Source organism: Mesoplodon bidens, assembly GCF_964165515.1.
Source record: "Mesoplodon bidens genome assembly, chromosome: 3".
NCBI lineage: Eukaryota > Metazoa > Chordata > Mammalia > Artiodactyla > Ziphiidae > Mesoplodon > Mesoplodon bidens.
In genome coordinates this window covers 135,073,828-135,086,579 of record NC_138178.1, presented here as the reverse complement: position 1 = coordinate 135,086,579, position 12,752 = coordinate 135,073,828, and the positions used below count along the sequence as shown (strand labels likewise).

At 39.3% G+C, this 12,752-nt stretch overlaps 2 protein-coding genes across 2 annotated transcripts in view; one reads left to right on the top strand and one right to left on the bottom strand.

The window, feature by feature from the left end:
* The window catches only part of SLC35F4 (solute carrier family 35 member F4), a gene marked incomplete at both ends in the record, with an annotated part of 300,374 nt that overhangs the window by 137,217 nt on the left and 150,405 nt on the right, over window positions 1-12,752 (top strand). The window lies entirely within an intron of this gene.
* On the bottom strand, window positions 4,310-6,121 carry LOC308613584 (serine/threonine-protein kinase RIO2-like). The gene has a single exon (XM_081227278.1). It carries the CDS (start codon window positions 6,070-6,072, stop codon window positions 4,414-4,416), a length of 1,659 nt encoding a protein of 552 aa, XP_081083404.1. The 5' UTR covers window positions 6,073-6,121; the 3' UTR covers window positions 4,310-4,413.

The following is a 12,752-nucleotide window of genomic DNA, read 5'->3' as shown; positions in this document are numbered from 1 at the left end:
ACATGGAAAATATTATGTGTAATGAAACTTCACATGTATTAGGTGTGTAATCACTTTCTTAACATAAATACCTTGAAAAAGTTTGGCTAATATTAACTTGAGCTATTAGCTAATGATTAGAGTCCTTTAAAAGTATAATTTTACCTTTCACTACTAGCATATTGCTCTGACCCCTATTTATTTTTATTTTTATTTTTTATTTGTTTTATTCAAACAGAAAGTCACAAACATTATAATCATCCTCATCAGTTAATTCAGTCCCATGTAATTAATTTTTTTTACATCTTTATTGGAGTATCATTGCTTTACAATGGTGTGTTAGTTTCTGCTTTATAACAAAGTGAATCAGTTATACATATACATATGTTCCCATATCTCTTCCCTCTTGCGTCTCCCTGCCTCCCACCCTCCCTATCCCACCCCTCTAGGTGGTCACAAAGCACCGAGCTGATCTCCCTGTGCTATGTGGCTGCTTCCAACTAGCTATCGATTTTACATTTGGTAGTGTATATATGTCTATGCCACTCTCTCACTTTGTCAGAGCTTACCCTTCCCCCTCCCCATATCCTCAAGTCCATTCTCTAGTAGGTCTGTGTCTTTATTACTGTCTTACCCCTAGGTTCTTCATGACATTTTTTTCTTAGATTCCATATATATCTGTTAGCATATGGTATTTGTCTTTCTCTTTCTGACTTACTTCACTCTGTATGACAGACTCTAGGTCCATCCACCTCACTACAAATAACTCAATTTCGTTTCTTTTTATGGCTGAGTAATATTCCATTGTATATATGTGCCACATCTTCTTTATCCATTCATCCGATGATGGACACTTAGGTTGTTTCCATCTCCTGGCTATTGTAAATAGAGCTGCAATGAACATTTTGGTACATGACTCTTTTTGAATTATGGTTTTCTCAGGGTATATGCCCAGTAGTGGGATTGCTGAGTCATATGGTAGTTCTATTTGTAGTTTTTTAAGGAACCTCCATACTGTTCTCCATAGTGGCTGTACCAATTCACATTCCCACCAGCAGTGCAAGAGGGTTCCCTTTTCTCCACACCCTCTCCAGCATTTATTGTTTCTAGATTTCTTGATGATGGCCATTCTGACTGGTGTGAGATGATATCTCATTGTAGTTTTCATTTGCATTTCTCTAATGATTAATGATGTTGAGCATTCTTTCATGTGTTTGTTGCCAGTCTATATCTTCTTTGGAGAAATGCCTATTTAAGTCTTCTGCCCATTTTTGGATTGGGTTGTTTGTTTTTTTGCTATTGAGCTGCATGAGCTGTTTATAAATTTTGGAGATTAATCCTTTGTCAGTTGCTTCATTTGCAAATATTTTCTCCCATTCTGAGGGTTGTCTTTTGGTCTTGTTTATGGTTTCCTTTGCTGTGCAAAAGCTTTGAAGTTTCATTAGGTCCCATTTGTTTATCTTTGTTTTTATTTCCATTTCTCTAGGAGGTGGGTCTAAAAGGATCTTGCTGTGATTTATGTCATAGAGTGTTCTGCCTATGTTTTCTTCTAAGAGTTTGATAGTTTCTGGCCTTACATTTAGGTCTTTAATCCATTTTGAGCTTATTTTTGTGTACGGTGTTGGGGAATGATCTAATCTCATATTTTACATGTCCCTGTCCAGTTTTCCCAACACCAATTATTGAAGAGGCTGTCCTTTCTCCACTGTACATTCCTGCCTCCTTTATCAAAGATAAGGTGACCATATGTGAGTGGGTTTATCTCTGGGCTTTCTATCCTGATCCATTGATCTATGTTTCTGCTTTTGTGCCAGTACCATACTGTCTTGATTACTGTAGCTTTGTAGTATAGTCGGAAGTCATGGAGCCTGATTCTTCCAGCTCTGTTTATTGTCCTCAAGATTGCTTTGGCTATTCGGGGTCTTCTGTGTTTCCATACAAATTGTGAAATTTTTTGTTCTACTTCTGTGAAAAGTGCTAGTGGTAGTTTGATAGGGATTGCATTGAATCTGTAAATTGCTTTGGGTAATAGAGTCATTTTCACAATGTTGATTCTTCCAATCCAAGAACATGGTATATCTCTCCATCTATTTGTATCATCTTTAATTTCTTTCATCAGTGTCTTATAATTTAATACATACAGGTCTTTTGTCTCCTTAGGTAGGTTTATTCCTAGATGTTTTATTCTTATTGTTGCAGTGGGAAATGAGAGTGTTTTCTTGATTTCACTTTCAGATTTTTGATCATTAGTGTATAGGAATGCCAGAGATTTCTGTGCATTAATTTTGTATCCTGCTACTTTACCAGATTCATTGATAAGCTCTAGTAGATTTCTGGTACCATGTTTAGGATTCTCTATGTATAGTATCCTGTCATCTGCAAACAGTGACAGCTTTACTTCTTCTTTTCCAATTTGGATTCCTTTTATTTCTTTTTCTTCTCTCATTGCTGTGGCTAAAACTTCCAAAACTATGTTGAATAATAGTAGTGAGAGTGGGAAACCTTGTCTTCTTCCTTATCTTAGTGGAAATGGTTTCAGTTTTTCACCATTGAGGACGATGTTGGCTGTGGGTTTGTCATATATGGCCTTTATTATGTTGAGGAAAGTTCCCTCTATGCCTACTTTCTGCAGTGTTTTTATCATAAATGGGTGTTGAATTTTGTTGAAAGCTTTCTCTGCATCTACTAAGATGATCATATGTTTTTTCTCCTTCAATTTGTTAATATGGTGTATCACATTGATTGATTTGCATATACTGAAAAATCCTTGCATTCCTGGGATAAACCCCAGTTGATCATGGTGTATGATCCTTTTAATGTGCTGTTGGATTCTGTTTGCTAGTATTTTGTTGAGGATTTTTGCATCTATGTTCATCAGTGATATTTGCCTGTAGTTTCCTTTCTTGGTGACATCTTTGTCTGGTTTTGGTATCAGGGTGATGGTGGCCTCGTAGAATGAGTTTGGGAGTGTTCCTCCCTCTGCTATATTTTGGAAGAGTTTGAGAAGGATAGGTGTTAGCTCTTCTCTAAATGTTTGATAGAATTCGCCTGTGAAGCCATCTGGTCCTGGGCTTTTGTTTGTTGGAAGATTTTTTATCACAGTTTCAATTTTAGTGCTTGTGATTGGTCTGTTCATATTTTCTATTTCTTCCTGATTCAGTCTTGGCAGGTTGTGCATTTCTAAGAACTTGTCCATTTCTTCCAGGTTGTCCATTTTATTGGCATAGAGTTGCTTGTAGTAATCTCTCATGATCTTTTGTATTTCTGCAGTGTCAGTTGTTTCTGCTCCTTTTTCCTTTCTAATTCTGTTGAGTTGAGTCTTCTCCCTTTTTTTTTGATGAGTCTGGGTAATGGTTTATCAATTTTGTTTATCTTCTCAAAAAACCAGCTTTTAGTTTTATTGATCTTTGCTATCCTTTCCTTCATTTCTTTTTCATTTATTTCTGATCTGATCTTTATGATTTCTTTCCTTCTGCAAACTTTGGGGGGTTTTTTTGTTCTTCTTTCTCTAATTGCTTTAGCTGTAAGGTTAGGTTGTTTATTCAAGATGTTTCCTGTTTCTTAAGGTAGGATGGTATTGTTATGAACTTCCCTCTTAGAACTGCTTTTGCTGCATCCCATAGGTTTTGGGTCGTCGTGTCTCCATTGTCATTTGTTCCTATGTATTTTTTGATTTCCTCTTTGATTCCTTCAGTGATTACTTCGTTATTAAGTTGTGTATTGTTTAGCCTCCATGTGTTTGTATTTTTTACAGCTCTTTTCCTGTAATTGATATCTAGTCTCATAGCATTGTGGTCGGAAAAGATACTTGATACAATTTCAATTTTCTTAAATTTACCAAGGCTTGATTTGTGACCCAAGATATGATCTGTCCTGGAGAATGTTCCATGAGCACTTGAGAAAAATGTGTATTCTGTTGTTTTTGGATGGAATGTCCTATACATATCAATTAAGTCCATCTTGTTTAATGTATCATTTAAAGTTTGTGTTTCCTTATTTATTTTCATTTTGGATGATCTGTCCATTGGTGAAAGTGGGGTGTTAAAGTCCCCTACTATGAATGTGTTACTGTCGATTTCCCCTTTTATGGCTGTTAGTCTTTGCCTTATGTATTGAGGTGCTCCTATGTGGGGTGCGTGTATATTTATAATTATTATATCTTCTTCCTCGATTGATCCCTTGATCATTATGTAGTGTCCTTCCTTGTCTCTTGTAACATTCTTTATTTTAAAGTCTATTTTATCTGATATGAGTATAGTTACTCCAGCTTTCTTTTTTTTTTTTTATTGATGAAAGAGGGTTTACTTATTTATATATATATATATATATATATATATATATATATATATATCTGCCTTGGTCCAAAAAATACTAAAGGTGGCTTAAAAAGGGATCATAGTAACTTTCTGAAAAATATTCAAGTTCTTAAATATATTACTCTCCCCAAAAGCTAGCTGCTTCCAAACTTGATTTAATATTTTGCATGTTTTCTCTCCGTTGCTTTGTAAATATATTTGCTTCTCCTTTCTGTAATCGTCGTCTCACAGCTGATTTTTGCTGTTTTGTCAGCTGACGCTTCACCTTTTGTTTCACCAATTCCGGAGGAACTGTTGAATAGCTTAACACACTGCCCGTAGAAGTAACACTCAGAGTTCTTGTTCTATGTTGATTAGTATCTTCCATATTTTCTTCATCTCTGAAAGGCCTGAATTCTTTGTTTACTGATGACAAGGCAATCATATGAGGGCACTCATCTTCATACTCCTCAGAGCCCATGAGGATTCTACCTTGACCTGTCTTATCATCTTGCCTGGTGTCATGTTCAGTTCTGCTTTTCTCCTCAGAAAACTCAGTTACAGAATTGTTTTTAACAACAGGCCCTTTTATTTCTTCTAAAGGTTGACTGAATTCATTCATTTCAAAACTATGTGCATCAGCACTGTCCTCTGACAAACTGTCTTCCTTTATTTGTTCAAGGTCTCCAGATGATCTGTAACAGCAGTCAACTGATTCACCTACAGAGTTTTGTCCATTTTCATTATCTGATCTACAGTCCTTTGCTTTTTCTGATATCTCTTCATCAGAAAATGAGAATTCAGATTCCTCCTCTGTTTCAATATTTTTATCATCTGGACCTACTGGATGAAGTAATTCATCATCTGCCTGCATTTCCTTTGTGTAGCCGCTGGCAGAAACCTCTACATCAAGAGAGTCCTCCCTCCTGATATCACTAAAGGTTGGGAAAAGCTCACTTTCATAGCTGAAACGTTTCATGAAGAAATCTCTGATGCATTTAACATCTCTGTCAAAATACCATTCAGCATTGGTATGAGAAGTTGAAACCATTTGTGGAAAATCGATCATGGTGATGTGGTCATCTTTATCCAAAATGAGATTGAATTCATTGAAATCTCCATGAATCAGCCCATGATTTGCAAGTTTAACAATTAGTTCCATAGCTTCATCATATACTGATGCAGGATCTTCAACGTGGTGTATCTGACATAGAGGATAGCCTTTTATGAGTTCCATGACCACTGCATGGCGATTATAATCAACTGGCTTTGGAACTGGAAATTTCCTTTCATACAATGCCTTCATGTAAGCAAATTCTTTCATGGCAGAGAGACGAGATAAATAAAGCCAAGACATGTTATGCCTGTGTTTATGATAATCACGCTTGTTTTTCAGATTTCGAAAGGAGGTTCTTCCCAGTCTGTGAAGCTTTAATGCAAATTGCTGCCCTTCTTCATTTGCAACAATGTAAATATCAGATTCTTTGCCAACACCCATCTGGTTTCCAACAGACTCAACCACCTGTCTAGAAGAAAGTGTTTTCAAAGCTAGGTAATCATAGCCTGCATTTGTCAACCGATAGCCCTGGACAGTTTTGGTTCGCTCCCAAGCTATAAGTTTATGTTTTGCTAGTTCTCTTAAAACTTTATTACAACCACCATGTTTAAGGCTGGCTATAGAAGCAACCAAACTGCAGGGAACAATTTCATGGTTCTTCATGCCCATTTCAACCGCGGTCAGGACCCTGAAGTCATCCCGGCTCATGTAACGCAACTTGGCCACATTCACCTTCCCCATGGCGGCCCCGGACCCAGGCGAGAATCCTGTTTCAACAACCAGACAGCTCTAGGAGCTCCAGCTTTCTTTTGATTTCCATTTGCATGGAATATCTTTTCCCATCCCCTCACTTTCAGTCTGTATGTGTCCCTAGGTCTGAAGTGGGTTTCTTGTAGACAGCATATAGCTGGGTCTCATTTTTGTAGACAGTCTGTGTCTTTTGGTGGGAGCATTTAATCTATTTACATTTAAGGTAATTATCGATATGTATGTTCCTATTCCCATTTTCTTAATTGTTTTGGGTTTGTTATTGTAGGTCTTTTCCTTCTGTTTTTTTCTTGCCTAGAGAAGATCCTTTAGAATTTGTTGTAAAGCTGATTTGGTGGTGCTGAATTCTGTTAGCTTTTGCTTGTCTGTAGAGGTTTTAATTTCTCTATAAAGTCTTAATGAGATCTTTGCTGAGTAGAGTAATCTTGGTTGTAGGTTTTTCTCCTACATCATTTTAAATATGTCCTGCCACTCCCTTCTGGCTTGCAGAGTTTCTGCTCAATGGTCAGCTGTTAAATTTATGGGGATTCCCTTGTGTGTTATTTGTGTTTTTCCCTTGCTGCTTTTAATATGTTTTCTTTGTATTTAATTTTTGACAGTTTGATTAATATGTTTCTTGGCGTTTTTCTGCAAGGATTTATCCTCTGTGGGGCTCTCTGTGCTTTCTGGACTTGATTAACTATTTCCTTTCCCATATTAGGGAAGTTTTCAACTATAGTCTCTTCAAATATTTTCTCAGTCCCTTTCTTTTGCTCTTCTTCTTCCGGAACCCCTATAATTCAAATGTTGGTGTGTTTAATGTTGTCCCAGAGGTCTCTGAGACTGTCCTCAGTTCTTTTCATTCTTTTATCTTTATTCTACTCTGCAGTAGTTATTTCCACTATTTTATCTTCCACATTACTTATCCGTTCTTCTGCCTCAGTTATTCTATTGATCCCTTCTAGAGTATTTTTAATTTCATTTATTGCGTTGTTCATCGTTGCTTGTTTCATCTTTAGTTTTTCTAGGTCCTTGTTAAATGTTTCTTGCATTTTCTCTATTGTATTTCCAAGATTTTGAGTCATATTTACTATCATTATTCTGAATTATTTTTCAGATACACTGCCTATTTCCTCTTCATTTGTTAGGTCTGGTGGGTTTTTATCTTGCTCCTTCATCTGCTGTGTGTTTTTCTGTCTTCTCATTTTGCTTATCTTACTGTGTTTGGGGTCTCCTTTTTGCAGGCTGCAGGTTTGTAGTTCCCGTTGTTTTTGGTGTCTGTCCCCAGTGGCTAAGGTTGGTTCAGTGGGTTGTGTAGGCTTCCTGGTGGAGGGGACTAGTGCCTGTGTTCTCGTGGATGAGGCTGGATCTTGTCTTTCTGGTGAGCAGGTCCATGTTTGGTGGTGTGTTTTGGGGTGTCTGTGCCTGTATTATGATTTTAGGCAGCATCTCTTCTAATGGATGGGGTTGTGTTCCTGTCTTGCTAGTTGTTTGGCATAGGGTATGCAGCACTGTAGCTTGCTGGTCATTGAGTGAAGCTGGGTGTTGGTGTTGAGATGGAGATCTCTGGGAGATATTCGCCATTTGATATTACGTGGAGCTGTGAGGTCTCTTGTGGACCAGTGTCCTGAACTTGGCTCTCCCACCTCAGAGGCACAGCAGTGACTCCTGGCTGCAGCACCAAGAGACTTTCATCCACACGGCTCAGAATAAAAGGGAGAAAAAGTAGAAAGAATGAAAGAAAGAGGATAATAGAAAATAAAGTAAGGTAAAATAAAGTTTTTAAAATAAAAAATAATTGTTAAGAAAAAAAAATTTTTTAAGTAAAACAAACAAACAAAAAACGGACGGATAGAACCCTAGGACAAATGGTGAAAGCAAAGCTATACAGAGAAAATCTCACACAGAAGCATACACATACACACTCACAAAAAGAGGAAAAGGGGAAAAAATAATAAATCTTGCTCTCAAAGTGCACCTCCTCAATTTGGGATGATTCGTTGTCTGTTCAGGTATTCCACAGATGCAGGGTACATCAAGTTGATTGTGGAGATTTAATCCGCTGTTCCTGAGGCTGCTGGGAGAAATTTCCCTTTCTCTTCTTTATTCGCACAGGTCCCAGGGCTCAGCTTTGTATCTGGCCCCGCCTCTGCGTGTAGGTCACGGAGGATGTCTGTTCTTCGCTCAGACAGGAGGGGGTTAAAGGAGCCGCTGATTCGGGGGCTCTGGCTCACTCAGGCCGGGGGAGGGAGGGGTACGGAGTGTGGGGTGAGCCTGCGGCAGCGGAGGCCAGCATGATGTTGCACCAGCCTGAGGCGCGCCGTGCGTTCTCCCGGGGAAGTTGTCCCTGGATCCCGGGACCCTGGCAGTGGCCGGCTTCACAGGCTCCCTGGAAGGGAGATGTGGAGAGTGACCTGTGCTCGCACACAGGCTTCTTGGTGGCAGCAGCAGCAGCCTTAGCATCTCATGCCCGTCTCTGGGGTCCACGCTATTAGCCGCGGCTCGCGCCTGTCTCTGGAGCTCCTTTAAGCAGCGCTCTTAATCCCCACTCCTCGTGCACCAGGAAACAAAGAGGGAAGAAAAAGTCTCTTGCCTCTTTAGCAGGTCCAGACTCTTCCCCGGACTCCCTCCTGGCTAGCCGTGGTGCACTAACCCCTTCAGGCTGTGTTCACGTCGCCAACCCCAGTCCTCTCCCTGCGCTTGGACTGTAACCCGAGCCTCAGCTCCCAGCCCCGCCCGCCCCGGTGGGTGAGCAACCAAACCTCTCGGGCTGGTGATTGCTGGTCGGCACCGATCCTCTGTGCGGGAGTCTCTCCGCTTTGCACTCCGCACCCCTGTTGTTGTGCTCTCCTCCATGGCTCCGAAGCTTCCCCCTCTGCCACCTGCAGTCTCCGCCTGCGAAGGGGCTTCCTAGTGTGTGGAAACCTTTTCTCCTTCACAGCTCCCTCCCACTGGTGCAGGTCCCGTCCCTATTCTTTTGTCTCTGTTTATTCTTTTTTCTTTTGCCCTACCCAGGTACGTGGGGAGTTTCTTGCCTTTTGGGAGGTCTGAGGTCTTCTGCCAGTGTTCAGTGGGTGTTCTGTAGGAGTTGTTCCATGTGTAGCTGTATTTCTGATGTATCTGTGGGGAGGAAGGTGATCTCCGCGTCTTACTCTTCCGCCATCTTCCCCCTCTCTTGTAATTAATTTTTTTATCTTGATCTTTTGTTAGCACTTTTATGAATTCATGAGTTTTCCATTAGAGTTCTGAAAATGCTTATTCATTCGGTTCAGGAGTATAGTCAGGTACCAGAAACCTGTACTTGTCAGAGTCTTTTCCATGAATTCCTTGAAGATGACACCCTTTTATAGGAACATTTTTGCAAAAGCATCAGAGTACACCCAGAACTGTCTGTAAATGACAAAAGACTTAAAAATGACCACAGTTAAAGATTTGATGAAAGTTCATAATAATGCAATTGACAAGGAAATTTAGGTATTTCTGAGATATACATTTTAAAGTAATAACTAGAATTATGACTTATACCAGAACATATAAGATTTTTAGAAATTTCATGTAATGTCTGAAACATTTATATTAACATATTTCCATACAAATAACCCAAAGACAGTTTAGTATTAGTTGTTTTTTTGTTCTTTTCTTTGTTTTTTTATACTGTAGGTTCTTATTAATCATCAATTTTATACACATCAGTGTATACATGTCAATCCCAATCGCCCAATTCAGCACACCAGCATCCCCACCCCACCGTGGTTTTCTCCCCTTGGTGTCCATACGTTTGTTCTCTACATCTGTGTCTCAACTTCTGCCCTGCAAACTGGTTCATCTGTACCATTTTTCTAGGTTCCACATACATGCATTAATATACGATATTTGTTTTTCTCTTTCTGACTTACTTCACTCTGTATGGCAGTCTGTAGATCCATCCACATCTCAACAAATGACCCAGTTTCATTCCTTTTTATGGCTGAGTAATATTCCATTGTATATACATACCATATCTTTATCCATTCATCTGTCGATGGGCATTTAGGTTGCTTCCATGACCTGGCTATTGTAAATAGTGGTGCAGTGAATATTGGGGTGCATGTGTCTTTTTGAATTATGGTTTTCTCTGGGTATATGCCCAGTAGTGGGATTGCTGGATCATATGGTAATTCTATTTTTAGTTTTTTAAGGAACCTCCATACTGTTCTCCATAGTGGCTGTAACAATTTACATTCCCACCAACAGTGCAAGAGGGTTCCCTTTTCTCCACACCATTTCCAGCATTTTTTGTTTGTAGATTTTCTGATGATGCCCATTCTAATTGGTGTGAGGTGATACCTCATTGTAGTTTTGATTTGCATCTTTTTAATAATTAGTGATGTTGAGCAGCTTTTCATGTGCTTCTTGGCCATCTGTATGTCTTCTTTGGAGAAATGTCTATTTAAGTCTTCTGTCCATTTTTGGATTGGGTTGTTTGTTTCTTTAATATTGAGCTGCATAAACTGTTTATATATTTTGGAGATTAATCCTTTGTCCGTTGATTCATTTGCAAATATTTTCTCCCTTTCTGAGGGTTGTATTTTCATCTTGTTTATGGTTTCCTTTGCTGTGCAAAAGCTTGGAAGTTTCATTAGGTCCTATTTGTTTATTTTTGTTTTTATTTTCATTACTCTAGGAGGTGGATCAAAAAAGAGCTTGCTGTGATTTATGTCAAAGAGTGTTCTTCCTGTTTTCCTCGAAGAGTTTTTATAGTGTCCAGTCTTACATTTAGGTCTCTAATCCATTTTGAGTTTATATTTGTGTATGATGTTAGGGAGTGTTTTAATTTCATTCTTTTACTTGTAGCTGTGCTCTGACCCCTATTTAATCATGAGTAGCATCCTAACATCACACAGAAGCAAAGAGAAGTGAATCCCTAGTTTGAAGTGACCTTCAGGGTAAAGCTGTGCTCAGTGAAAAGAATCTCATATTGTGTACACAGTGGCTGCTGTCCCCTGTTACAGTTGTGATTTTGTTTCAAGATAAATAGGCTCAGAACCTTGGAATTCAACAGCAGAGGAACGTTGGAATTCAACAACCTGAGGAGGAGACATATGCCTCTCAGAAAGTGCAATGAATAATGTTAGACCCTGGTAAATACTAGACCTACTGTCCTGTATGGGGCTTTTCACATTTGAGATATAAAAAAATAGCTGCAGCCTTTCAATATGCAAAAGAGATAATTGACAGCAATCCAAGATCTAGGATGGAACCTCCATATGCTGTGCTGTGTACCTGTTTCCCTAAGTGAATTCCAGAGTGAGAAACCTGGATTCTTGTTTAAAGTTAGAAACAAACACAGTACATTTCTTGCCTGTTTTTCCCAGTATTATGGTGAATAAGTATGAACCAGTTTTTAAACGCTGACTTCACTGCTGGCTCTAAGTTAATTGTGTTAAGTGTTTTCCAGTAGTCCTAGAATAGGTCTGGGGTACATGGATTTGTTTGAACTTAGAGTACTGTACACAGCTTAATTTTCTTCACTTGGGTTTGATGAGTGTGCATTTTCATATCCTGATTTAGCCTCAAGTGTATGTATGTGCATGTACCTCTCTGCCCCCTTTCTATGACCCTTCTTGACTGTCACTGTGAACATCCCTGACCAAGTCTTGAAGAAAGGCTCATAGAGCACCATAATCAAACAGTGGTTCCTTAAACATTATGTTAATCCTGGAAGAGAGACTTTAGTACCAGTGCAGCTGCTATTAGGTTGGACCAAATTAAATTTCCATTTTTGTAGGTCAAAAATAGTCTAATGCTGACTCTTTCAGATGATCCAAACTGTAGTTTAGCTCAGTGGTTCTTAAAAATTTTTTCTTCATCTAACTGGTTGGATGATGTTCTCATGTCCCCAGCCTTGTTTTTATGCTGCATTTCCCCATCTGAAGTGGCAACACCATCACCCATACAACTCTCAAGCCAGGTAACTTGAAGTTGTCAAAACTCCACCTTCTCCTTCACTTCTCTACATTCTACCAGTTTCCAAGTCTTACTGATTCTTTGTCTTAATACCTTTTGAATCCACTACTCTTTATTATCACCAGTCTCTTGGTTCAAGCCAGCATCATTTTTGGTCTGGAATAAAGGCACCAGCTTTCAAACCAGTCTCCCCACATCCATTCCTGCCCTCATTGATCTAGTTTTTCTACTGCAGCCAGAGAGAGCTTTTCAGAATCTGGTAATGACTCTCCACTTCAAAGTCTTTCAGTAATTTCCCATGGGCCTTGAGATCAAATCCATATTCTTAATGTGGTTACAGAGTCCTGAGTTACCCAGCCTACTTCTGCAGCCTCAGCTTGAACTCCTTCTCCCACAGCCACACTGGCCTCTTTCAGCCCCTCAAACATGCGATCTTTCCAATCTCTTGGTCTTTGCACAGTCTGTTCCTTCTTTATCTTGCCCACTCATCCAGCCAATGCCAATCTTTCAGGGCTCATCTTAAACTTTGCTTCCTCAAAGAAGCTTTCCTTGATTACCCAGGGTCATTTTGGCCCCCCATCATGTGCTCACATGGCATCTGAATGTATTCTTCATGACACTCCTCAAACTCATGAACTCAGTCAAAAATCATCTTTACCATCACCCTGAAGCTCCTTGAAGGTGTGTTGCTGATCTCAGGTTTGGCTGGTCATCACTCAAGAATCCAA

Bases quoted from the DNA above. Each gene is read 5' to 3' on its own strand.
- LOC308613584 (XM_081227278.1), bottom strand. From the start codon at position 6,072: ATGGGGAAGGTGAATGTGGCCAAGTTGCGTTACATGAGCCGGGATGAC.